Consider the following 27,729-nt stretch of genomic DNA (forward strand, 5'->3'; position numbering starts at 1 on the left):
TAATTATTTCATTATTTAATTATTTCATTTAAATGTTTTTCTATCAAACAAAATTTAAAAGTTATTAAGGTCAAGACCAGTTGAAAACAGCAAGAATAACACCGGAGGCTACAAGCTCATATTAATATACAACAAACCAGTAAAAAAACAGAAGACCATCCCCCCGAAAAAAACACTCATTCACCCACTTACTCAATCAGGTGGACATTGTGTAAGAAGTTGAGTCTCAACTGTACACCCCCCCACCCTATAAATTTTTCTCGATTAAACGATAACCTTGAATGACACCATGTCATGATATATGTCATTCTTTAGAGCACAAAACGAAGACTGCAATGATCCAAGTTCAGTTTAACGATGATACTAGCACAAGCTTATTCATTCATTTATACAGTTCACCGAGATGCCTTGTGAGGAGACCTCGAAGGAACGACTTTTGAGTGAATGTTGCACAGTTTATCCATATTCATTTTTCCACATAATGTAAATTAGCTTCAATCCATCATGGTAGCCTTAAATTTCCAAGTCTTCGGAGTAGGGGAACTTCAGTGCCAACATGTGGCTGATTGGGACTTTTTAATTTTGGGACTTTTTTTATTTTTTATTTTCACCTATAAGACCAAGGTGTATGTGTGCACAAAGCCCGGGCTCACAAATAACACAACTGTCATAATATGATAATTATGTGGAGTAGGCTGTAATCCACAAGGATTTTGAAAAAAAGGTTGTGCGTTTCTGGCGCCCCCTGCAGGTTACTGTATGCTCTGGTGTTATCACGGCATAAAAATCGCGACCCTTGATAACTGCACGCATGCTTATTGAGTTCTGACAAATTTCCTACCCACACCTTTGATGAATAATGGAAGCCGCGTCTTTTTATATTGTTGCCTATATCAGTGCACAGCAGTCTGGCCAGTATAGGGCACTGACTGCGGTCGTCTAACTTTTCAAGTGGTGTTTATGGTGACATAAGAACTAAACCTATTTCCAGTGCCCCTAGCTCTAATTGAAACATGCGAATGATCACTGACAGTGCCTCAAATACAAAGAAACCAGCAACTCTATAAGTAAATATGAATATTTTTTATCCGTTGCCTGCAACTTTAGTAGAGAAACTAAAGTTTAAAAAAGGGTGAAATCAATGTTCTTTCACAGAGATGTGGCGAACATGAGAACATTTCTGCACAGCCTCAGACATATGATTAAACAGTTGTCCATGTGTTAAAAGCACAGACGCCTTACAAAGACCTAATTTTCCACAGCTTGTTTCGTTAAATTCTGCGCATGACTGTTTCACAAATAAAGGGACATATCTAAGTAAACAAACAAACAAACAAGCAAAATAAGAGACTTAGGAACGCAAAGATTACAAAATAAGGAAGAGGAAGTTCACTCAAACACAGGGGGTTTCAGAACAGCCACCCCCATCGGTGTGCAGCTTTCATAAGTTGTAGCGGCTCGTCTGTCCTCCAGAGGCGATGCTGGAGTTTGAAGAGACATGCGGATGGCTCAGGACGCAGCTTCTTCCCCATGCCGTGCACAGACTTAATAAGCGGACAAAGTTTTTAAATTTGGTATTGGCCTGCGGTTTATTCCGCTCTTCGCCAACATGGAGTATTGGAGGCAATGTGCGATGTGGCTGATCAGCTGCAACGTGCTGCCTGCGAACCACCGGGTAACTGCGGACACGGCGCAGGTGTTCGACCTGGCGCAAACCCTGCGGGACGGGGTGCTGCTGTGCCAGCTGCTCAACAACCTAAGACCCCACACTATCAACCTAAAGGAGATCAATCTCAGGCCACAAATGTCACAGGTACACCCATCATTTTATGCGCTACTTTACGAATTACTTGTAACATTGAGAAAAACTGCAAAAAATATTGTGAAACCAAATTCATGCGTTCACTAGCATGCCATAAGCTAAACCTATAGTGGAGTCCAGGAAACTCGAGGTTAAATTTATTTGCCCAATAACCACTGCTAGAGAAGCAAAGTAGTTCCGCTGGTGGAAGAGGACGCCTAATCAAAAATGTGTGAAAGTGGACAAAGACATGTTTGCAGCTCCGTATTAAGAAGATCAAGCTGTAGCAATTCTAAATAGGGTTCCTAAATACATGGAAGAGAAACGGTGGAAGCTTTAATAGGGCGTTTTATATCTTGTTGTTCTGCCTGCCAGGAACTACTGTAATTAGGGTACAGAAGCCTGTTCCAGTTTTCTTAAAGACTTAGGTGAGATCTTCCCTTCAAGTTATTCCATATTTTCAAAATAAAACCGCAAATTCTAAGGATTTGCAGCTTAAGGCGAGCTTTAGATGATTTCCATCTATTACACACAGTTTTATTTGTGTCCTGTCTTATTTGGCTTTGGGTCCAACAGATAAGTGTCACTAAAGCCGTGGAGTGGCCTCTGACAGATAGCTTCACCCATTTCTTTTATTCTGAAGATGATGTTTCACTTTCTGTGTCCTGTTCTGGTGTCTTGTTCTTTTTTTTTCTGGATAGGAGAGAAAGTTCTCTAGCTTGTGTGAAACCTCTCTGGCTTGTGAAACACTAAGAAATCGTCCAAATAGACTTTTCCTTGCTCATGCAGTAACCCTTCAGGAGCTGAAGGCTCTGGAGAGATCTGATAAAATCCTGCCTTTGATCCACCCATTAGTTGGGAAACTCTACATTTGTGCAGCGGCTTGCCGTTTGGTTTGATGGCATATGACATGTGTAATAAGCTAATTTTAAGCTAATTTTTATTTAAATCTCTTGCTGTCCTGACTACAAATCACTGTCTTGGCCAGGAAGAGAGTTAAATAAAATAAAACAAAACATAACAATTTAATGTTTTAAATCAAAAGTGTGTTCCTTGGTGTAATATGTGTATTTGTAGGTGTCCCTACAAATATAATTAAAGCCTGCCTAGGTTACCAATATATTTATACTTTTTCTGTGCTCCTACGTTACTGTAACAGCAGCACTTCCTGTTCAGCAGCATACTCAGGCATGTGATTAGATCTTTCTGCATCTAGTTGAAAGAGTAATGAACGATTAAAGTCAAAGATACTGTTAATCATTCACCATAAAAAGACAGTGATGTGATGCATAGACAAAAAAAATGAACATAAATACATTTTATAATTTGTTAGCTGACATCAAATAGTTAGGCACTGAAAGCAAATTATATACAGTTTGGTTGAAATGAGCTGTCACCATGATATAATCATCATGATGATATGTTTTTTGTAGTGATGGATCCGCATGAGTGATTGGGCTCTGTCTCACAAACTGTACCATGTACATGTGCTATGCTTTGCACTGTCTGCTCCATCAGTGTCTATGTGCTTTTCTTTAATATTTTTAAAAGAGAGTTAAAGCAAACCCAGGGCATAACAGGCCAAACAATGGATAGTCATAGCCCGCAGCTGTAGGCCACTTGACGATGGTTGCAAAAGGCATGTGTGTCAGTGGGCTCCATATTTTAAATGGCTCTTTCATTGTCATCTGCTGATGGGCTATCTTCGAAAAATGAAACAAGGGCACTGGTGAACACGACTAAAGTGTACACTGATGAAAAGTCACCCAAGACCCGTGTTGTATGCTGAGTTTTGGTACAAATTCAAATAACAATTCACATAGCCATTTTGACTATGTCAGTCATGAACAAATATGAACAAATACGCATTGGATACGCAAATACCCATTGCCTCTCTTATTATTTGCTTCCAAAGTTATAAAAAGTAAAAGCTTTTTAAAGTAGCCTAGTTTAAGTTTAACAGGAAGTAAACTTAGCTAAACAAATCACAAACAGACCACATTTAACTGAAAATGAAAAATGAAAAATAATAAATTTAAAAGTTGTTTAAAAAAAAAAATCATTTCATTATTGTGGTGCCAGAGTTTCTGGGTGTCACTCTAAATGTGAATAAAAGAATGTGCACCAGGGCTGTGACTGTGTTCAAAAGTATGAGGCTGTTGGTGGTGCAAAGCCATCATGTTCTTGCACTTCCTCCGTAGACAAACAGGGCCCCTGGGGGCGGTGGAGTGATTACAGGCGTCTCCATGATGAGCTGATGTGATAAAAAAGAAGAATATCTGTTCTCAAGAATTTTCTTACTTACTGCTTAAATTATTACACATTCAATTTCTAAATCAGCCATTGCTCAGCAATGTGTTTGACAGGAAAAATGAACCGAGACACTTCTAACAGGTGATCTAACAGTGCTGTATACGTTTTCTTTTTAACTGAAGTGGCTCAAACTAGTATCTTGAACTCTAAACCAGAACTTTATGTCCAATGTTTCTGTTGGCTGCCGTCTTCCCACTAAGACAAAGCTCCTGATAGGAAGTGACACCAACAGAGGACATATTTGGCGGTTTCATTTCACAGTGTAAAACTTTCATTTTTCATTTTCAGTTTGTAGAGTGTGTGTGCAGTTTACTTTTATGTTTAGAAAAGGGACTTTGAATTCTTGGTGCTTTAAATTATGCTGTAAATTAAACTTGATTTTCATTAAAAAGGAGGTTAAAGTGTTTGTTTTTATTTTCCAAACAATGGAAAGTACACTTTTAATGTTACTGTGGTATCTACTCATGTCGGTAGTTTAGTTTTTATTCGACTTAATTTTTGTGTGCTGGCTCTAGATTAAATGAGATTCCACGTAACTAACAGGTATTTTCAGAAACAGCACGACTGTTATTCTGGGAAAAACCACAAACAGTGCTGTCAGCAGTTGCGGAACATAAGATCCGTTTCTTCTAAATAATTCCAAGTAAAATTGTTTATGTAAAAAAATTCTGATTATTCTTCTTTGGTGTTAGTTTTTCAGTATGACGAGTGTTCAAAAATCCTGTCGAGATAAAACCTTCTTGAAACCTGTAATTTGTATTGAGTTCGGGTTGAGATAGCCTTAAAAAACAACTTTTTATGTTTGTACATACATCTTTAAACAAAAGCTAGTTACAAAAAATGTAAACAATGTAAAATTAAATCCATCTACATACCACTTTTTATGTAATATAATGGTCTGTTTCTGCCCTTTGCAGTTCCTGTGCTTGAAAAACATTCGGACATTTCTGGCTTCTTGCTGTGATGTGTTTGGGATGAAGAAGAGTGACTTATTTGAAGCCTTTGATCTCTTCGATGTCCGAGACTTTGGAAAGGTAGCACCCATTTCTGTCATTATGATTTTCTAACATTGCACTATGAAACAGTCCAGTGATTTCATATATTATAACATTCTTCTCTAATTTTTTAAAATTATTAGAATCATTTATAAAAGTCTGTACAAGATAGTTACAAGAGAGATCAGTTTGAGTGAATACATTGTATGATATGGCACTTTTACATTTGAACTAGTGGTAATAACTGTGCACATGGTCTGTCCAGTCAGTAAACCAGTTTTCAGTTTTTCTCCATTGCTCAGATATTAGATAGAAGTAATAGTTTAGAATAAGTGTTATAATAAATTTTGTCCAAACTCCTCACACATTATACATCTATAATAAAAGAAAATCATTGTCTAAAAGGCTAAAAAGAGAATTTTCTGTAACAGCTCTCTCTTTTTAAAGAAAGAACCAAAGAACAATTCATTAACAAAATAATTTTTCCAGTGTTTTACAACAAAGCTTGAACAGATGACAACATTTTCAAAACAAGGCTTAAGTGCATACGCTTGTGATGTTTCACTGCATTATTGTCTTCATAGCTGACTTTTGGTGTAAATGATGCCACACCTGCTCTGTTTTTCTGTCCTAATTGATTTATAAATCCTCCCAACTCTTTAAAATACAAGTCTGAGGTAGTCTGATGGAAGCATAGTGTGCGTGTGCTTCTTCTCTGTGTGTGAGTCTGAAAGCGTTCGCTGTTTGCCTTCCCATTGCCTGGCCTTACATTTTCATGGAGCTTTTTGAAGGGATTGGCTGACTTCTTTTTAGTGCTGTGTTATTGTGGGACCTGTTTGTGTGTGTACACAGCGTTACCAGGTCAGTGGGTTTGTAGTGCGCTCTGTGCAGCCACTCAGCGGACTGTCGCTTAAAGCACAGGAGCCTAATTTAACTTCGCCATGGAAAGCACACTTACTCTGAGGAGCCTTATTCCCACATTTCCTTATTTAAGTACACCGTTTTACCTGGGGGCATTATGAGTTGTCTAAGCACTGAGAGGCTTGAAGAAAATTATAATTTGTTTTTTTTAAAATAAAACTATTGGAGCATATGTATTAATCTATGCTGAATGTATTTTATCTGAGATTTTTTACCTCTGAAGTACATAAGATTGGGCTATCCATCCATGCGTTTTCTTAACTCATTATCCATTTCACCGTTCCAGAAAGGCTTTAGCCTATTTGACATGACATGGGGCAAGAGGCAGGGCAGGCCTGGGCCAGTTCTCCAGTCTATTGCAGCCTAAATGGGCTTGTTTGTCTCTTTTTAAAATTTGCCTGAATGCTTATCGTGTCTAAATAACGTATACGGTATCTCATGAGTTTAGTTTGGTAAAATAATACCATATATCTTATATACATCATCACTTAGGCATACTATATATGATTGCAATACTGAATTCACTTCCGTCTGTAGCATGAAAGTGGTCATTCGTGAACTATGAGTGAGCGCATACCAAGCTTTGTGTGTAGTTTCTCATACAGGCTCTCTTTTCTTTCAGTTCAGTGTGTTGTGCACTAAAGAAGCTTCCAGTTAATCTGGCTGCTGATAATCCCACAGGGGAGGTAGGGCTTGCAAATATGTACACTACATCCAAGCCGGGCTGCATAATCTCAGCCATGTTCAAGGGTTGTCCATCATACAAACAAGCCTCTGGAGGATAAAGATTGCACCGGATCATTGCTTTTTTTTATCGTTAGTTAGAAATACGGGTGACTGTAGGTTAAGCAATTGGGTTGGATTGGCTCCATGAAGGGCTGTACGTCTAAAGAAGAAAAGCTCAATCTCTTCTTTATTTTACAGAAAAATCCAAAAAAGGAACATCTCAAATCTCAACCAGTGTAATCCACTTGGGGTCGAGTTGTGCCAGGTCTGCCTGTGGACTGAGTATTAGTCCACTGAATATCTAATGAGAGCTCTGTAACCTACATTCCTCAGCTGAGTTACTACAGGCTTCACTGCAGGGAGCCAAACTGACTGCATGTAGAAGGCTGAAGGCTAGAGAGATAAAGCAGAGGGGCAAGAAGTGTGTTTATTTCTTCTTTCAGTATAAACTACTATTAATGTTTTCACAAAACAACATTATTTTTGTACGAAGTTCATGCGATAAGAAAAGAGTATTTTTCTTTTGGGGAAATAACTTCACGCTTTCTTCCTGAGAATAAGATGAGAAAATTGATAATGCATGTCAGCACATAAAATATAATCATATTATTAGCAACCTGTTACTTTGGCTTAAGCTAAAAACATTAAAAGGAGTCAGTAAAATTCCCTACCACTATAAATAATTATCCTGATACATATTTATGCCTGGTGTAGTCCCTACCTGCCTACGCCAGAACTGCTGTATCTGTACATTATTATACATTCTATACATTATTATTTGAGCTTTTTGACAGATATATTTTACATTCAAATCTTTGTAGAAATTAAATTAAAGTGTAAGAGTCATTTCTGGCCAGTGTCAATGTTGTTGAGTGGTATCGGCATATCGGCAAACAGGATCATATTCAGTGATATCAGTTTTCAGTGTTTATCTGTTGCAAAACATCTATTTTGCAATGGCAAATTTTTTGAAAATTGTGTGTTAAAAATTCAAAAAACACAAAACTATTTAAACCATTCAGGTTTTTGTTATAAAGGAAATACGCTGATAGCAAATGCATATCTGGAATTGTTGTCAGGTGAATTGTTGTTTTTAACTTAAATGTCCATATCTGCCCATAATTTAATAAAAAATAAATAATACATTTATTAATTTTCCTAAATAAATATATAATTACATAATTAATTAAGTGTAGGTAGCTGGACATTACATCAAGCGATCTGCTTCACTGTTCTGCGCTAAGCTAATATTTAGCGTTTAGAAATAAGAGCGCCGTCCGTCTTCTTACCGTAGCTCGCCAAACGCAGCCTTCATGCACAGATTATCACTGTGTGATCAGTTCGTACCATCACACACTGAAGAATAGGAAAAGACTGTTTTAAATGTGTGCTTTGATGTTTAACTCAGCAAAGCTCACATTAAGGTTGGTAAAAACTAAACAAAGAGTGTGAAGTAGCCCCTTCTGAAACGTTACATTTGCATAACCCATAAAGTCTGACAATTACCAAAAGCATCAAAAAACTCAACAATAATGCATTCCTGATTATAATTTGTGTTAATGACACTACATTCCCTTTCTGGCTGTATCTTCGTAGAATCATCCTTAGGGTATCTAAAAAAATATCAGAGCATTCTCAGAAAGTTGATGGACTTTAATTTTGTTTCGGGAAGCTAATAAAAAAATTTATATTTTGTGCAGCGTGATCGACTTGAACAGCTTGATTATTATTTGAAAAAACAGAATATGTTTACAAATTGACCATTAAAGTGACCATTAGTAATTAATTATTTAAGTAACACGTTAATTCTGCACAGAATAATATGCAAATATACAAAAAAATGTATTTGTTTCTCTGCCGTTAAATGTTGAACAAATAACTTGGAAAATAAAAGAAAAAAGTAGAATAAAATATCAGAATCTCCATCTGCTGCCAGGAAAATTATTATTTTAAACTTCGGTGCCTGTCTCAGCACAGAATTTCACAAAACAAAGTAAATATGAATTTCATGTATATATTGCCAAAACGATGAAATTAACATGTCTTTTAACATGTTTTTCCTTTGGATAGAGCTACACTGTCACACTGCCTGTTCCTATTTCTGGGTCAAGCTAATATTTAGCATTCAAACTAGACAGTGGTATTAATCTTCTTGCCCAACCTTGATTATTGCAAATATATGTATTTCCTGAAATGTCAATCTGTTGATCTAAATGTACATATGTATAAATATAAATATATATGTAAAAGAGTTTTTAAATGATTTAAGAGTTTTAAACTGGGTAGATCTTATGTGAAAACATGGGTTTTCCCAAAGATTAGAGGGCATTGCTGGTAAGGCTCTGTCACTTCTGCTTTCAAGCCTGGTATGTAGTTTTTCAAAAGATCTACAATAGAAGGTGGTGCTAATCCATCGAAAGTCTTAAAAACAAGAAATACAGTTTTTAAATGGATCCTGAAATGGACTGAAACCCAGTGTAAGGAGGCAAATACATATCTAATCACACCACTGCTAGGTTGCTTCTCCTTTATGAAGTTTCAATCTTTTTACTTTGTGTAGTTGCATAAACAAGAGACCATTTACAGAAGTTTGATGGACCGTCTATTTTATTTTTGGGACTCAAAAACAACACAGGGCAGAATGTGTGATGAATTCATTTGTACTTGCTAAAATTAGAACAAGTTTCACAGATAGGTGACTGCTTTGCACCTGCAGAGTGGCAAACATGAACATTTGATTTCTTATCCGATGTTACAGCTATCTGTCTTTTTCACAGTGCTCCGGGGATTTACGATTGACATCGTAAATAGGCCACACTAACCAAGGCGGTTGGTCTTCAGCTTAGCTTGTGGCTTTGCTTCTCAACTCACATGTAGCTTCAGCCAAATGGCTTTCAGACATGTCAGGTGTGAGAACAACTTGTTTTTTTTAAAAAGACAGCCTAGAAGGATTTACACTAAATGAATGTGATGTAAACCAGTGTTAGATTGTTCATTTCATGTATTCACAAGAGATCTTTCTCCTTTCTTGTGTAAGTTACACTGAATCCGTCTAAAAACAGTTCGGTTTTAATATGTTTCTTTAGATTTTCAATCTTGTATTCAGTAGCTATCACTATCACTAGAATTAAACCAGTTATGATGTGGACAAAGTGTGCAGGAGCAGGGTTACATTTACATCAGTGGTCTTAGATTTTGGCAGAAAGTTCACAGAGATCAATATAATCGTTTGCATTATGAAACTTTATGCTACACTATGGCATCTAATTTTTTTTAAGTGCAAACAGTGATGCAGGGGAAACAAACAAACAAACCAAAAAAAACCCATTTCCAGTGCTGCAAACATCACGATGTTGCACTTTTAAAGTCGGGTACACTTTACAAACAGGCCTCTTCTGAAGTCATAAGCACACCTGGGTTTAGCCAAAGCCACAGGTCTTATTCACACAGGAAGGGGAGATAAACTCAAGATTCAAAGGGTGTTATATCTAACCCAAATAACTATCTTAGCTGCAAATCCAAAAATGTAACTTTGCGAACTTTGCAGCGTTGTCACTGGATTATTTATCATAGAGAGAAACTATGATGTGAATAAGTTAACTGGTATTTATTTTGCTTTTCTGTCGTAATTGGGACATTGCATTACATTACATTGCAATGTTTCACCTGTAGAGACTTCTGACAGCACTGTAAGCTTTGGCAAGACTATATATTGACACTAACTACAGCAAGTTTAAGAAATGAATCATCTCATAATGATCAAGTACCGCAGTGGAAAGAAATAATGATCAGTGTCCAAGAACTGATTTTTACAGGTCCTCTTAAAAAAATATAATTGCACAGTTTTAGGTGATTTTTAAGTGATGTTTCCAATCCTTTTTCTGAGTAAATATGACAAATACCTTTCTGATAACAGTGTTGCACATGCATTAATATAATTAGGAGTTTACTTTTTTATGTTAAGAATGAACAGCCGTGAATTATCTGTATTTATTTCCTTGTCATGTGCAGGGTGATCATGTATTTCTGCAGTTAACTTATAACTCAAAAGTGATTTAATGCAATTCTGCATACACGCTTACAGATATGCATTGCTTGAGGTGTCAATGTAACAACATTTGTACTAATTTGACGCACATTTGACTATTTTATGGAACATTACAAAGTGTGACACATGGTCTGAGTTTGAGGTTCCTTCCAGAGAATTCATCTCCCTGTCACTGTCGGCCTTTCCCCCTTCGCATTCATAATTTGAATTTTATTTACAATACATATTAAAATACATAAAGTAAATAAATAAATACAGTTATAGTGGAAGGCACAAAATTTTAAAATATAGGTAAAGAATAAGTAACTAGTAGTTTGCGCAATGGTTCTGTAAACTGTTATAAAAAATGATATGATGTGATGATGTGAGATATTTATGATGTGAGATAAGTTGATATGTAATTTAACAACCACAGAAGATGGAATCGAGAAAGAAATAAAAATCAAAGAAAGTGAATCTGACGGCTCGGAACAGTTGCGTCTGTGTCGTGTGTATCTGTCATGTGTCATGCGCTGACATATTTTGCTACTATCATGTGGTGTTTAACTAGTAGGGACCTGTTTCTTAACTTTTGTGGGTTTGTTCTCCTTTCAGCAGAAGAGGCTAATGGTTGATAATTTTACTGATTCCTATCACAAGGCAGCTTTTTCCACCTGTTCTCACCAAGTGCTTTTTCACTCTGGGTTTTCTTTCTTAATATTGACTAACAGAGGGACCTTTTATGAAGTTTCCTGACACAATTGTGTGAATTGAAATAAAAAAATCTAATTGAATGAAGCTAACTTTTATTTTGGTGAAGGAAACTGTTGTAACTGTCATGTATACGTTAACGACTGCCTTGCTAGTACGTGGTGAGTCTCACTTTATCTTAGGAACTGCCTTAATTCTTGATGACATGTTCAACATTCATCATAAATTTTGGAAAGCCTTGGCGTTATAGCATCACAGAGTTGCTGCACATTTGTCAGCTGTTCATCCATAATGTGAATTTTCTGTTCCACCACAGTTCCCAAAGATGTCCTATTGCACTGAGAGCTGGTAACTGTAGGCTATTTGAGTGCAGACAACTCACTGTTGCGTTCAAGAAACACATAAAGCGATGGACAGATAGCATTTAAACGATGCTCAGTGCTTCACGCCATTACATCATTAAAAGTGGTCAGTGAGTTTGGCTTACAGCTATTTACTGGTGGTTTTAGTGTAAACTTTTACTTGTCGGCAACTGAGGTTTGTTCACATGGTCATAACATGATATGTTGTGCAATTCCATGTGGCCTCTTTCTTTTTGTTTGTGCGTTGGTCTTTGCTGTGTTCATGTCGAAAGATAGATTTTAGGGATGGGATAGATTTGTATGCTTATTCATTGCAAGTGGAAAACTAATCAAAAATGCTCGTTCATTAAAGATTGTGATTAATGACACACCCAAGACATTGAATGAGTAAGCTCCAGCACCTACATATAGGATGGGCGACATAACCTTAACTCATAGTTCACTAAGTTTGTACTATAAATATAACCAGCTATTAAAACTCAGTTTTTTTTTCAGTCATATAATTGTGCTCCAAGTGTTGTAACAGGTTAGTGGTATTGCTGTCCTGCTTTGTTCATAAATGTAAAACAATAAATAAATGGTGGTATTACCTTCGGTTGCAGAAACCATTTTTTGTCGTCTTCCTTTTGCTTGTTTTCTTTACTAAAGTCGAAAATGTTTCCAAACAGTGGCATTTTTTTTCTTTGGGACAAACTCCTCAAATTGTGCATTCAGCTTAGTGTTTGAGTGTTCCTTCACAGAATAACCCGGCAACTGCCCAACCGTCCTTAATATTTGTAATGTAAAAAATGCATGGGCTCAGTGTTTTCTTAAAAGCTACATTTTGCCCCTTTATGTTGCTATGGGAACACATCCATCCATAATTTAGTAAAGGAAGGCTAGTTATTTAATTCTATGTTTTTGTGGCAGCTCCTCTGTCTTGGTTGAAGTACACAGTGTTGCTTGCGATTGGACCCTGATACATCTTGTTTCAGTGCTGTAACATTTGCATATAAGTAATTAATTGGTTTTGAATGATGTGAAGCACCCATATTTGTTTCGATTTGGCTTGTTAACCCTGCAAGCTGGTATTGTTATTAAGCAGGAAATCTATCAGAGCTTTAAATCTGACTTTCATATGATAATTGAAGCTTCAATTGAAAGCTTAACTCAGTGAATCGATTTAATTCTGAAACTGGGAATCACAATAAGTGTCATATATTTGCATTATTAAACATGTATCTCTCTCTCTCTTCAGTCGGTCCTCTCTTTCTGTCTCTCTATACCAAACCAACAAAGGTAATTTCACATTTTGTTTCTCCAGGTTATGGACACTCTGTCCAAGCTTTCTCACACGACAGTTGCTCAGCAAGCAGGATTCAAGTAAGTCATCAAGTTTTCAGTAAATTGCTTCTAAGTGTTATTTCTAGGAAAAAAAGGTCATCTAACTATGTGAACTTCCTTTTCACTTATATCTTATCTCCTACTCCTTCTCACCTTACCCACACTGCAGGCACATTTATAGCTATGTCTAATTTCCAGCTTTAACAGCTGTTTTAGTTAATGATTAAAATGTTTCTATTTATACTTTACTGTGCAAACAGCAGTGATATTAAATTAAAAGACAAGATATAATTGTTGAGTAAGTATACAAAATCAATATGTCAGAAACAGAAATCAAGCACATGCTGCAAAGTAGTTAAGAATAGATATTGTTGATCTGAACGATCAGTTTAACAGTTCTAACAAGTGATCATTAATCATTTTTTAGTGTAAAATACATTTAAAAAAATTGCAAGTCTTCCTCTTTTCAACAAATTACACGAGTTTCCATCTTTTTCTATTATACAAAAACACAGTAGACTGCTCTTGATATCTAAATATATGCTGATTTATCAAAAGTTATTTTCTTGTCCTAAGTTACTCAGAAGTGCTTTTTTCCCCCAGCAGAGCATTTATTCTGCTAAATACTGAAGCTCATACTACTTTACTGTCACTTCCAGGCCATTTCCAACAGACGAGAGCCTACAAAACGAGGACATTTACAGCAATCTGGAAGACATGATTGAGTATGTATGAGGCTTCTCTCTGTGGGCCCATTACTAGTGTTGATAGAACGTGATTATTTCACTCAGTAGCAGAACCGGCTCTGCTCATCATCCATGCTCTCCAGGGGTCTGGACACCCACATGTTTTGTTAACTGGCTTGGCTCCGTTTCGATGTTACTGTCAGAGGAAATGAATGAGTAATTCTACATGTTTTTGCTGAGTGCTTGCACACCCACATCAGGGATCTGGATGGGTGCTGTTGACAATGTGATTGATCGACAGAGAAGAGTAATCACGGGTGTATAGAGCAATTTTTGCATTATGCTCGTGGAAAATAAGGCTTTTAATAATCTCCAGAATTTTCATTTCTGCGAACCATTCCTTTTGGAAATACATAATTCCTGAATGTTAAACGCAGTGATTGTTATTTAATGCTGAGTTACTCAACCGGTGTAACAAAGGTTACTTCTTGCATCTCTTGTGAATGCAAAAATTAACTGATAATCAGCAGATTTCAGTGGTGTTTATTTTTTTGTGTATGTTATAGTGAGAATGATCCTGAGGACGAAGACGACTTGTATGCAGCGGTCTATGGCCTAGAAGACGATTATGCTGGTGGCGAGATCTATGAAGACCTCATGAGAACAGAGCAGCTTCCCCCACTGGTACCACAATTAGTCAGTGCTCACACACACCTCTCAAACACCGCACAAAACACTGAATACCTTTAACTCACATGTCGAATAGTTGGTGGGCGTTGTTGGAAACAAAATCCACAAAATCCTAATTACTAAAAGTTTAGTGCAGCTTCTTACCCGGTGCAGGATAATCCTCTAAAACTCAGCATTACAACATCTTTACTGACCGAGACTCATAATTTAAATAACTTACACTTCCACAGTGTAAAAAAAATGTTCCAGTCATATATTAATATATACTGAGATAAGAGACATATATGTTATAGTAGTCTTACGCCCCTCTGCAGCCCCTAATCTCTATAGAGTCATGTAGAAAAATTTCATGGGATTGTAAGTGCTGTGAAAAACTAAGTACTAACCTGCTAACCATAAGTACTAACCACAACCTAATTGTAACCCTGACACTGAAACCACATTTTGAGCCTCAAAAATGCCTTCAAACTCGTGAGGACGGGCATTTTGTCCCCATAAGTGACTGTGGGGCCCCACAAGTGTAGTAGCATGACAATTTTCTGTCCTCACAAAGATCTCTAAACATGTACACACACATGAATGACTAAATTGCTAAAAATGGTAGAACATCAGATTTAATTGAGGATAGCTATGAAAAATAAGGTGAGATACCTTACTAGTATACTAGTCTGTTATTTAAATCCTACTACTTAGAATAAAGAATAGAATAAATCTAACTATTGAAACATTTTATATGGGTTACACATGCAAATTGAAAAAACTCTTAACTAATCCTAAAATTTAAAGCACATCAAAGGCAGATTCTTCTGATTTCTTGATAGTTTTAAAAATATTTTAGTAAATTTTGGTTTGAAGGGGCCTAATTCTGTTCTGTTCATTTATTCACTTGCCACCTGCTGCACCTTACTCTCTCTTTGGTAACTGTTAAAATATTGCTTTCCTGTCTGCAGATAGAAATAAAGGCTTAACAAAAAGATTTTTTTTTCTTTTAAACATTCAAGCAACATTTTCTAAGATATCTGTCTTTCTAGAAGCAAGTAGAGGTCGATATCCGGAGCTGCTGCCTTACAGAGATTAAACAGACAGAGGAGAAATACACGGAAACCCTCGAGTCAATTGAGAAGGTACTGAACTCTTGTTTTTCCTCTTTTGAACTAACAAATGATGGATTTACTGCATCATAATGCTAAATCTAATCTCAGTGACAGTAAATGCTGTAATTGTTATAATTTTATACAACACACGGAGCACAATATTGGGGTTTTTATGGGGAATTTTGGGGAAATCCCCAGTTGTCAATTCCCTAATTTGTTTGCTGTCAAACATCCTACATGACGTGTGTAAATGGTTTCAGTATGAGTTATGAATTATTTACAAATTCACTTTCACATTGTTTGTAGTTTCCAGCTGTAAAGTAAATAAGTAAAATGGCCTAAGAAGAGGAGCTGAATTCAGTTTCATTTAGGTTTTCAATTGCTTCTGTCTCCAGTATTTCCTGAACCCACTGAAGAAATTCTTCTCTACTGCTGAAATAGACAAAGTTTTTGTAAACATTCCAGTAAGTCACGCTAGTTCTCACACACAATTGAAAGATACCCTTTTCTGTTCAGATACTGACGGCTTCTTTCTCTGATGCAGGACTTGGTCAGACTTCACAAGAGCCTGATGGCTGAAGTGCAGGATTCCATCTTAAACAAAAATGCCTTAAATCTCTACCAGATTTTTATCAGCTACAAAGAGAGGTATCTGAGGAATTATGAACATGTTGCACATAACAAAAAAGTTATCTGAGTTATTTGAGTTGAACTTTCGCTTGAGGAAGTATGCAACTACAGAAGTGCTGATTTTTGTAGTAATTTAATTTTCATAGACTATCTGCAAAATTTATATTAAAGCTGTCAATGTGGTGCAAAAAAATCATTCTTTAAGCCCACACATTTTAAGTCCTTAAACTTTGTACAGGTGTGTTTCAAAAAGGATCAGATTAAAACTAAATATATATATATATATATATATATATGTATATACAGCTGTTTGAGAAATGATCCTTAACAACATGTGTGGCCCTCCGTGCACACCCAGTGTCCGTTCCTGCTAGTCATCACTCATCATGACCTCATTTCCATTGCATTTTTATAGATTGCTCATTTATGGAATATACTGCAGTCGAGTGGAAATTGCCATCGCTGTTTTAGACCTCATTTGCAAAGAGAAGGAGGATGTTCGTCTGAAGCTGGAGGTGAGACATTAGAAGAAGCGGGCCTCTCTATAACATGCAATGACCACCGATATACAGATCAAGCTTTCAGTGACCTCTAGTGTATACTGTTTCCACTGCACTTACACGTCTTTAGATAATGCATTATGCGCTTCCTTTGCTTCAGCTTTAACAACAATGATACTAGAATTCAAAAAAAAATATATATGTTGTCATTTTTACTGCCAGTCAGAGTTACATCAACAGGACACTTAAAGTGTATGTATTTGATGCATTCTAGGTCATACTGTTCAGTTACTGTATTTTTGTTCCAGGAGTGCTCCAAAAGGGCCAACAATGGGAAGTTTACACTGAGGGACCTGCTGGTTGTCCCAATGCAGAGAGTCCTAAAGTATCATCTCCTTTTGCAGGTAGAGATGTTTGACTCACGCAGTAGCATAAAAATAACATGTGACAGAAAAGTCTTTGTGGCTTTGTTATTTTTTCTTTGAGTTAACAATTATTTGGAATTATTTTGATATCTATGACTCACTTATCACTTTATACATATCTACAATTATACTGAGCAATTTCAGTGGAATAATTTATGTTTATGTGTAGTGAAAGATTAGTTGATTGATCCCAGAAAAGAAAGTAAAAATGTCAAATTGAAAAAATTGGGTTGTTCCAGGTTCATAGGTGGGATTTTTTTTTCTCTTAATCTTCTGGGATAATAAAGGAAACATTTTTAATTTGGCTAAAAACATGGCTGAAAGATGGGTAAAAAACGCCAAACCCCCCCACCGGAACACATACTGCTATTGAAAGACTTTTATCATCATTTGCAAATATTTTAAATACTAAAGCATTCATCAGCTGGTCATGAAGATAATTGTCAGTTGCAACCCAGCTTCTTGCTGGGGTGCTCGCACTGTTACTTGTTGCTATGGGAGGAACGAACATCCAGAATATCCAGATGTTGTTTGGTTTTTCTATGTGTGCCCTAGAAAAAGCCATAAAAAGTTTTTTGTTTAATTAATACTAAAAATAATTTTTACATTTGGTGCAAGTTTTAATCACTTCAGAGTGAAAAGGGCTTTTGTCAACTTTATTTTAGTTGCTCCAACTACCTTGTAGCATGTCAGTGACCACTTGAGGGCGACATCCTCCACAAATTTGATTCATTGTTCTCTCCCTTTGATATCCCAGAAGATCCACACTCAAAAAAAGTCTAGGTTATTATTTAGTTCATTATGTTATTGCATTTTAAATATTCTTCTTTTTTCTCCAAAATTAACTGAACCAAGATTGTTTTAAATCATTCTCAGAATTTATGTAGATTTGTTACACATGTTTTGCAGGACAGTTGTACATAAAGTATTCATTCACATACTGGATTCCAGACTTCAAGCTTGTTAGATTTCCCACAGATTTCACTGCATACTGATTTACTGTATGACACCATCTCCCCAGCTCAGTATGAATCAGAGGTCAGACTACAGCTGGCAGGATAGATGAGGGCTTTGCCTAGAGAGCTTTTTAAAAAAAATTGTTATGGAAGGTAAAGCCCTCCATGGTGAATGGTGTTGATCCTGGGAGTTCTCAGACACCCCTGAGGAGAAACTGTGTGATGGAGGGACAAAAAAGAAAGAAAGGGGAAAAGAAGTGGCGAGGTGGAAATTAAGTGAAAGAGGTTACAGCACAGTTAGGAAAGAGCATTGTGCCACACACAACGCAGACACACCAGTCTGAACAATAGTTAATCTCTTATTGTGTAACGTTACCACAGAGCTAGTCACGCCGAAAGTCATTCTACCACTTTTAATATTAAGCACATATAATATACATAATGCTGTAATAATGATTCAATCTTGCTAACGCAGTTTTTCTGCCACGAACAGCAAACACACACAGCAAACAGAGTATTGGCGGCATGTATTTTTAACTAGCAGCATCTGTCGAGAATTAAAAATAAAATGTCAGCAGAAAATGAAGCACAATGCTAGCAAACACGTTTTCTGTTCAAGTACGTAGTCTTATTTGCTGTGGAAACAATTCACTGTGGTCTAGAATTGTTTCATGTTTTCTTTATTGCTTAACAGTTGTTTTGATGGTAATGAACCCAACGTCTTCCATGGGAGATTGTGGACAGGTTTCATCAACAGATTGATTCCCCTGTGCAGGTTGCGCTTGCAACAGTAACTTCCATGTGATTAAAGAAATAGATGTGTGTGTGTGTGTGTGTGTGTGTGTGTGTGACATCCCTTTTTCTTGCTGCACTTTAACTGCTGACATTTGATAGTATTTGAATGTCAGCAGTGCAGTGTATTCATATGAGTTTTGTTTGTTGCATCTAGGAAGAGAAAAACCATGTGTGTATTCATCTTTATACTTCAAGTTTGAAGAACAGACAAACTTTAAAATTGTTTTATGAGGGAGTGCGAATAGTTGTCTGTGTCTGTGTGTTAGCCCTGCGACAGACTGGCGACCTGTGCAGGGTGTATAGGGATAAGTGGAAGCGAATGAATGGATGGATGGATGTACACTGTCAAATTTACCTATATAATGGATTTTATGAATATATTATGGAATTAATTACCTTTACCTTTGCATTACTGATATTTATATAGTGTGCAAAAGACTTGAGCCACTCCTCAAATCTTTATATTTTCCTTCCTCATTTATCTTTGGACATTGGCTGCTTTTTCACTCATTTTCCGTCCAGTCCTTGTACCCGACCATTTTAAAAATTTATTTATTTATTTTTCTTGGCCAACTCATGAGATGAGCCAATGTTGTGTCTACACATAACAGGCAACTTAGCAAAGAACCAATTTTAAATAGTGTATTTAAGCACTTTGTTACTACAGCTTGTTGCAGAAGCACGTAATTTCTTGTCTGTGTAGGATCCCAGACACCTTAACGCCCACTCACATCCTGGGCCTTCTGACCGAATGATAGTGGGGCTAGGTTTCACAATGAGTTCACCCGAAACCTTGACTGATTGTGACCTACACCCGTTTTCACACCTTGGTTTGTGTGATTAGGTTAGAGGATCACTAGGGGGTCCATTGCCCCTGTTGGGGGGACACTCCCACAGGGCTTAAATCTGGGACTCTCCACCACTTGACCTTAGAACTGAAGAAGCTTCTTGGATCAGGGGTGAAATGTCTTTAAGCAACTTAAAGAAGTCCAGACGCTTTTCTTTCCAAGCGCCTTAGACCACATAATTTCTTCCCATTTCTCTAGTTGAATTTCCCAAAAATACCCAAGGTTTAGGCATAAAAAAGAATTTTTAGTAGTTGAAAAGTATCTGACAGTCAGCAAAGACCTGACATGACACCTGAGAGATGCCGCTGACTCTTCAGTTCATCCATCTACTGCTCACTGAAGCCTCATCAAAAATGGTCTCGGTGGAAGAGTGGCTGTCACGGAAGGATTTTTGAGGATGTGAAACAGCACAAAAAGACTGAGATCAAATTATGCGCCATACTGAAACTGGACTGACAATAAGTGGCAGCAGGTCTTATTGAGTCACGAATCCAAAATTGAAATTTTTGGTTCAAATCTCCAGTAAGGAGGAAGCTGGGACAGAGGTGCAACAGTGAGTGTTTACAGCCATCTTTAAAACACGGTGGAGGCTCTGTTAAAACCCTGAACTGGATAAGCAAAGACGATGGATGGTGTTGGGGTCTTGTCAAACTGATGAAAGTATAAACAGAGAAAAGTACCATCAGAATTTGCTCTTCTATGCAATACTATTTGGAAAGCATCTGATTGGCAACGGCAACAGCGTAAAAATGATCCCAAACACACTGCCAATGCAGTAAAAGTATACCTGGATTGGAAAACATACAAACATTGTCAGTCATAGATTGGCTTCCTCAGAGTTCAAACCTCGACATTAGTGAAGCAGTGTGGACTCAACTTCATATAGAATGGAACAAAAGGCAGCAGCAGCCAAAGCTTGTCTACAAGAGTTTAGGCTGTGTTGAAAAATAAAGTTGATCTCACCAAATATAACATTTCATGTTCATTAGAACTGTGAAAACTCAGTTTTGCTTTGTATGCTTTCCATGAATATTTGCACATTTCAGGGAATCACTGCACCATCCCACTTTCCTAGTAAAATATAAGAAATGAGGAATGACTCAAGACATTTGCACAATATTGTATTTCTAATTGTTCATTCTGAAAGATCATGGAGAATTATTAAAGTACTTCATTTGCTTCAAATTATATTTATACTTTGATAAATCCCATCACCAACGTTTGCCGAGAAGCTTTTTTTTCATATACTTTGAAAATTAAACAAAGCTGAAGAAAAAAAACTCCCTTTCTTTCTTCATTCATTTAATTTTGATTTCAGAGTATAATTATCTAATTACCTGATGCTATCCTGATGTTTTAACAGCTGTCCTCTGAATATGAAGGGACCCATTTGGTATAGGATGGATCTTGTCTTTCATACAATTTAAAAGTGATCCTTAATATAAAATCAATCCAAGTAGTGATGCTAAATGTGCTTGCCTATGCAATTGTAGTTCTGTTAGTGGATGTAGTCTGCCACTTATTTTCTTTTCCTCTCTAACAGGAGCTAGTCAAACACACTCAGGATGCTGCTGACAAGAGCAACCTGAAGATCGCTCTTGATGCCATGAAAGTAAGTGCAGTGCTTATGGTAAATGGTACGTAATCATTGTGATTTTAGACTGTTAGCAAAAGCAGGCTGATTCAGCAGATTATTCCAAACGGTCTGTGCCGTTCAGCTATCAATTTTTATTTAATAGGAAGCACACTCAAACACAGACACACACGCACAACATGACATGATTGCTTTTCTGACTGAAGACACAAACAAGAAAAAGAAACTACAATACAAACACGCATTTATCCATTTAAAGTAAAGGTGTGAAGAATATTGTCATTCACTCTGTCCTCTCATCTAATTCTCAGCACTGAAACATGCACATATTTTAAAGGTGTGATTTTCCCAAAATGTAGCACAAAAGACATCATATCTTTACAACGTGATTTGTTTACATGTTTAAATTCCTTCAGACTGAACTTACAAAATGTAATATGTGTTTTTGTGTCTGTGTGGGTCTGTATTGTCAGGACCTGGCTCAGTACGTCAACGAGGTGAAGAGAGATAATGAGACTCTAAGGGAGATCGACCAGTACCAGAGGTCTATTGAAAACCTGGTAAAATAAAGATTTTTTCAACAATTATCAGTAGCTGTTAGGATTGACCTCGTAAGAGTGTAAAATATCACTACAGCAACATGTTTTTTCTTTTAGAAGACATTCAGTTTTCGCAAGTGCTTAAAAAGTCGAGTCTTTGTCTAAATTTAATGTTGTCTATGGGAATCCACCATGAAACAGAATGCAGCTCCAACACGCATAATGATAAAAGATGCCACTATAATATGTACTTAACGGCTAATAATAGAGGTAAAAAGTGTATTTTATGTATCTCTGAGGTCTTAAAAATCCCGCCTAAAACCATATCAGAGATTTAGAGAAAGATAATACCATTTAGAGCTGCAGTGATGACTATCCACAGAAAATGTATTGGGTAATAGCTTACGAAATATTTCAGTCATTCTTCTTAGGTGCAAGATGTGAAGAATTTTTCTTTTTTTTGTAGATTTGTCAACTGTGATTAAAAACAGAATCGTAATATATGTCTGATGGGATAATAAAACATTTTAGATAAGAATGATTTAAAAGTAATCTGCATCATTATGGATAAATAATGCAATTTAGCTGCATCCACTGAAACATATTTGTATTATTGTTCAGCATTACCGCTGACATGAAAATGTAAATTTGCTTGTGTTTTTACATTGCTGTAGGTTTCAGTAGTTGAGATAAGCTGGCCAAAGAAAAAACAGGGAGGTTACAGAGAGTCGTGAAACCCAGCAGCAGAGACAAGAGAGCTTGTCAGATTACAAAGACCCTCATCCTTGTCTTGTCCTGATTGCACATGAATGAACTTTAATCAATGAATCAGGTGGCAGGAATCAACTGATACTAATCAGTTGAATGTCCAAAAACTTACCTGATGTCTTCTTGTGAATATTTATTTGCAGAAGACCAAACAAGTTAATATTTTATGGGGATTTGATTCATATTAGTATACTTTTAGGTACTTTTATGTATATATATTGCATTCTGGAAATAGCTGTTAGGTGTGATTAAAACTTTTTGCTTTCTCAAACTATCTTCATTTATTTTTCTCTTCTTTTCAACTCTTTAAATTCAACTTTCGCTTGGATTCCAGTTGGTAGGTCCCAATTCTGCATCAAAATGTTGACTTAATCAGATATGATCCTTCTATGTTTTTCAAGCCTTAAGAAAGATGAGCCTTGACATTTTAAGAGTTGCTTTATTCCAAAGTGTATAGTCTAGTGTGAGAGTAGTCATTTTTACGTCCTTTGTGTTTTGTTTGCAGAATACGCCGCTAGTCACCTACGGCCGGCCAAAGGGAGATGGAGAGGTGCGCATAGTCTCCAGTGTTGACAAGAAGAAACAGGACAGGTTGTTGTACCTCCAAGTTCATTGTTTGGGAAGAAAAATTAGGATTTGCAGACAGGAAACACATGCATGTTAAATTAATTTCAATGTAATGGTTTTCAAATTGTGGGAAAAATGTGGAATTTGGAGTGAAAATAAGTTGGTTTCATTTTTGTAAATAAAAAAAGAAAGAAAGAAAGAATCAGCAATATTGAGTTTACTGACTTGGGGTCATAGGGTTCTTGTTTTGTTGGCAACGACTTACAAAAGTTGTGGGATACAAACACTTTCAGGCATCCAAGAAAACGTCAGACTAAAACTTTGGTATCTGATATATTTACCTTCAGAGTTAAGCCAAATACTGGCGTTAGCTTTCTTAACTTGTAAGGCAAGAAAGTAACAACAACAAAAACAAACATACTTTGCAACAACTGTACGTGACATATATACTCATGTTAATAACGAAGCAATGTAACACTCTGTCTTCTTATTTCATAGGCACATCTTTTTATTTGATGTGGCAGTCATCGTTTGCAAGCGAAGAGGAGACAACTATGAGATGAAAGACATACTCGACCTCAACTACTTCAAAATCACAAACAACCCCACGCCCGACAGAGAGTGTAAAAAGGTCAGACATGGTCTACTATATTAGTATTTTTCCATGTCATCTTTTATTGTGAAATGGATCTTTATTTGTCTGGAAATTACACTAATGAATACACTAAGGAATGTTGTTATTCAGTTTGGCTGTAGCGTTTATTTGTTTTTTGGCAAACACTGATGTAGAAGCCCGTAAGGTGCATACAGTTTACACACGATGCTATCTTTCGCCTTGTGGGAACATTTGCAGGCCGTATTGTAGTGGAGTGGACTTGTTGATGTCTTGTTGATGTATGCCCACAGATGGTGTCTTCTCACTCTGCTGCTGATTGCTAATGTGAAAGTGACAGCTTGCCAGAATGAAATGGCTCTGTGGTTTTTCTCAAAGAGACTCTATTATCATCCTCATTTACTCTATTGTCTATTTTCTGTTTGACAGTGATTGGTATATTTTAGATGGGATTATTCAATATTTCTGAATTAAAAATCTCGTCTGAAACATGCAGTGACATAAACCCCTTAATGATTCTTAACATGGTCGGATACATTTCTACCCTTCATTTTTATCCTGCTTTCAACCTAAAGCTCCATCAATCACATACGACCTTTATTTAATGCTGCACAAACTGACACAGACACATGCGTAAGAATTTCTTTGTTGCAAGACTTGCACCCACAAACTAATATTCAGAGAAAGAGATACTCTGTACCTACCCCCATGAACACACAAGACAGCGATATTAATATCAGGTGAAGAATGTGCGCAATCCTCCGAGGCCATTTAAAGCTACAGCTCATTTTTTGGTAGATTTCATTGAGCGCTGTGACCACCGAGCACCCTCACGGTTATCAATGATTTAACACTCAGAAACTCTCAGGACTTTTCAGAGCCGGCCAGTCACAGGCAGGTAAAGCCTCACCACTTTTCCTGTTATTAAATATGACACAATCAGCTAAAGCAGATTAGACTTGAAAAAGCCAAGAGGTTTGGGAAATGATTTAAAAAGTCCCTTAATGGACCCATGGGCAAGGCACTTAAACTGAAAGTGCTGCTGTGGAGCTATTTAGTAGCTAGTGGTTGAAAAAAATTGCATTTGAGGATAGCTGGTTAATTGAATATGCTTCTGAAGACAACAAGCAAACAGTTGTCAGTTTAAAATTCGGAAGACGTGGTCAAGATCTGGTAGAGCTGGCTGGTTTTTGGCCTAGAAGTTATGTTCTGAAATTTAGGACTTTCCGAAGCTTTCTGGTTTCTCTAAGGCAGATTAGAAGACTCCGTCTCAATGTTAACACAGTTTAAGTCATTCAATATTCTTTGTGCAGAGCGCTGGTTAAAATCTTATTGCTGCTGCTCTCTTGATGCACTGATCTGTGAGGCTGGTGGCAGCCATCTTGGCACAAAGACGTCAGTGGAGACCGATAAAAGCCTTATGGCTTTATGTTAGAAGAGTGGTGTCTGCATTTCTTTTTGCCTTGTCATTCTTTGTCTTTTTCTTCTCCACCTTCATCTTCTTCTTCTCTTCTGTCACACCAACAATCTGCTTGTCCTCTTGTCACTGCTTCCCTAAACCTTTCTCTGTGGTCTTCCTCTTTTTGTCTGTCTTGTCACGTCATCGTTTGAACTAAAAGAAATGTGTGATTGGCATGATTAGAAATTACAAGGTGACTCAAAATGATGCTAAATAAAATTAAAGCCAGACTGTATTTTAGATATTTTGAGATTACCATGATTCAGTAAGCCCTTAGTTGTCTTGATCAGATACAAGGCATAAATGCTGGTGATGAGGAAATAGCACCCATTTCTTAATGTGCTTATTTTCTTTAGACATGGCTCGTGTCTGATGGAACAATAAAGGAAGAATTTGGCATTTTGGTGAATGTGTTTATTTCCTTTATACTGCAGTACAGGCACCACTCTTATGTCTGTATGGTAGATATGAAGCTAATCCTGATTGACTTATCACATACACTAGAAGCACTGTGTGTGTAGCACTTCTGGTTGCAGTGGTTAGCACTGTCACTTCACAGCAGGAGGTTTCCTTGCATGTGCAAGCTTGGCAACAGACCACATGAACTGGACAGGCAACTTTGACAGGGGGGCATTTGGCTCAAGTCACTTTGCTTTTCCATGAAAACAAAAAAATTGCACTTGTACTTGCACTGGCACACACAGAACCATACATGCAGTACAATCATAGATGAATGTAGCTATAGTTATAACAGTGCAAACTTTGATTGCAGAGGCAAAATAGAAAAAAGAAAAGAGAGACGTTTTCTGTAGGTGCAGAAATGGATCAGGGAAATCACCAACGACTGTGAGCACACAGTATCCTCAACACATTTCCAACGTATTTGTAGTTTTTGAGTGAAACAGCTTCACAAGCTGATGAATGACATCTTTTTAGTTTTAAAGCGAGATAAGGGGTAGTTCTCAAAGTCTGACCTGCCCATCGTCCTCACTCAGAAGCAATAAACTACTGGGAGCTGAATAGAATGAGCTCACACTGCAGCTTTTCAGCAATATGAGTCTTTAGTTTTTCTTTGCCAGTTTGTATGGGTTTGTGTAACTTACAACTCAAGTGTCACTGGTCTCACTAGAGGGGCCCCAAGGACTTTATTGGGCAGGTTTGGACCCCCGAGGTCCGTCAATATGCAGACGGTGTCACTGTGCCTGCATTGGTTTCTAAAGTACTGTATGAATGTATAGTCAGAGCTATAGTTGCAGCAGATGGCATATAAGTAAACTGAATTGAATTATAGTCTAAATTAAAAAATGAGTGTAGACTAACTGAAGCTAAGATGACTGTCTCTCGACTTGAGTTTCATATTTAATAATGTAAAAATTGTCCTGTTCTTTTCATAAAAAAAGTAAAAAAGGCCTATAAACGTGTTTTACCAAAATGCAGCACTATTTTATTATTATGGGATGTGTAACAATATTTTCAGCTTGACAAATGACCGTGTGGGTGTCTGCATTCCTAACTTAAATACAAACTCACAAACTGGAATATATGATAACTAGTAAAACAACAGCATCGGCATGGAGTTACTCAGAGTTTTCTTGGGTGTATTTACTTTCCCTAAATGTTTTTATACAGCTGTTTTAACAGCCAGTAGCTCAGTAGTCATTCTCTGGTATTTCAGACAATGCATCCATCCCAATTACAGAGCACGATGCACTATTTACAGTTACGGATAACTACATTGCAGCAACCTGTCATGGTATTGGGGATTTATGACATAGATGAAAAGTTTGTTCTTGCTGTGAAGAAAGATTTTCACCAACCAAACTACTGTGTCCCCCACCACGGAAAGTGTTGATTCTGTGAGGCAATTATTCCTGTATATATTTAGCCAGTTTAGCCCCACACATAAATGCTCCTGCACCCAAAATGCATCAGAAAAAAGAAAAAACACAACAGTGAATTTGATTATTTCCTTCTTCTTGAACCCCACAGTGGTGCTACGGGTTCTATGTGACACACCAGCAGGGGCACACGGGCTTCGAACTCTTTTTTAAGACCAGAGAGCTGAAGAAGAAGTGGCTGGATCAGTTTGAAATGGCCATGTAAGTATACAGAGACATGAACACCACAGCAGTGACAGTTTGGTAGCCGCGCTGCAGACACGTAATCACACCGGTCTTATGCGTGGGTGTGTGTGTGTGTACGGTGTTTATTTGTCTTTGTTTGCATGTGTGTTATTCCAAGGCCAAAAGAGGTGTTGACTCTTTCATGTGCACTGTTTGATCAGGTCTTAGCTGTTACCAAGCACACACTGCTGACAACAGTAAGATAACACACTCACACACACATATACAGCTGCACGTTAACATAAACTGTTCCAGAGAGCTGC

At 37.1% G+C, this 27,729-nt stretch overlaps 1 protein-coding gene across 6 annotated transcripts in view; it reads left to right on the forward strand.

The window, feature by feature from the left end:
• Positions 1-1,426: 1,426 nt before the first annotated feature.
• The window catches only part of LOC116313389 (guanine nucleotide exchange factor VAV3-like), a 51,308-nt gene continuing 25,005 nt past the window's right edge, over positions 1,427-27,729 (forward strand). Inside the window, exons 1-15 of one of the 6 annotated variants that reach the window (XM_039602581.1) lie at positions 1,427-1,813; positions 5,032-5,148; positions 13,160-13,218; positions 13,839-13,904; positions 14,432-14,561; positions 15,590-15,679; positions 16,045-16,113; positions 16,194-16,297; positions 16,695-16,794; positions 17,088-17,183; positions 21,347-21,415; positions 21,871-21,957; positions 23,210-23,295; positions 23,770-23,902; positions 27,333-27,442. In XM_039602581.1, coding sequence (XP_039458515.1) covers positions 1,610-1,813; positions 5,032-5,148; positions 13,160-13,218; positions 13,839-13,904; positions 14,432-14,561; positions 15,590-15,679; positions 16,045-16,113; positions 16,194-16,297; positions 16,695-16,794; positions 17,088-17,183; positions 21,347-21,415; positions 21,871-21,957; positions 23,210-23,295; positions 23,770-23,902; positions 27,333-27,442 — 1,520 coding nt within the window. In that variant the 5' untranslated portion in view covers positions 1,427-1,609. Of the gene's footprint in view, positions 1,814-5,031; positions 5,149-13,159; positions 13,219-13,838; positions 13,905-14,431; positions 14,562-15,586; positions 15,680-16,044; positions 16,114-16,193; positions 16,298-16,694; positions 16,795-17,087; positions 17,184-21,346; positions 21,416-21,870; positions 21,958-23,209; positions 23,296-23,769; positions 23,903-27,332; positions 27,443-27,729 lie in introns of all 6 variants that reach the window. The other 5 variants (XM_039602577.1, XM_039602578.1, XM_039602579.1 and 2 more) reach the window with 5 other exon arrangements.

This window comes from Oreochromis aureus, linkage group 18, assembly GCF_013358895.1.
Source record: "Oreochromis aureus strain Israel breed Guangdong linkage group 18, ZZ_aureus, whole genome shotgun sequence".
Lineage (NCBI taxonomy): Eukaryota > Metazoa > Chordata > Actinopteri > Cichliformes > Cichlidae > Oreochromis > Oreochromis aureus.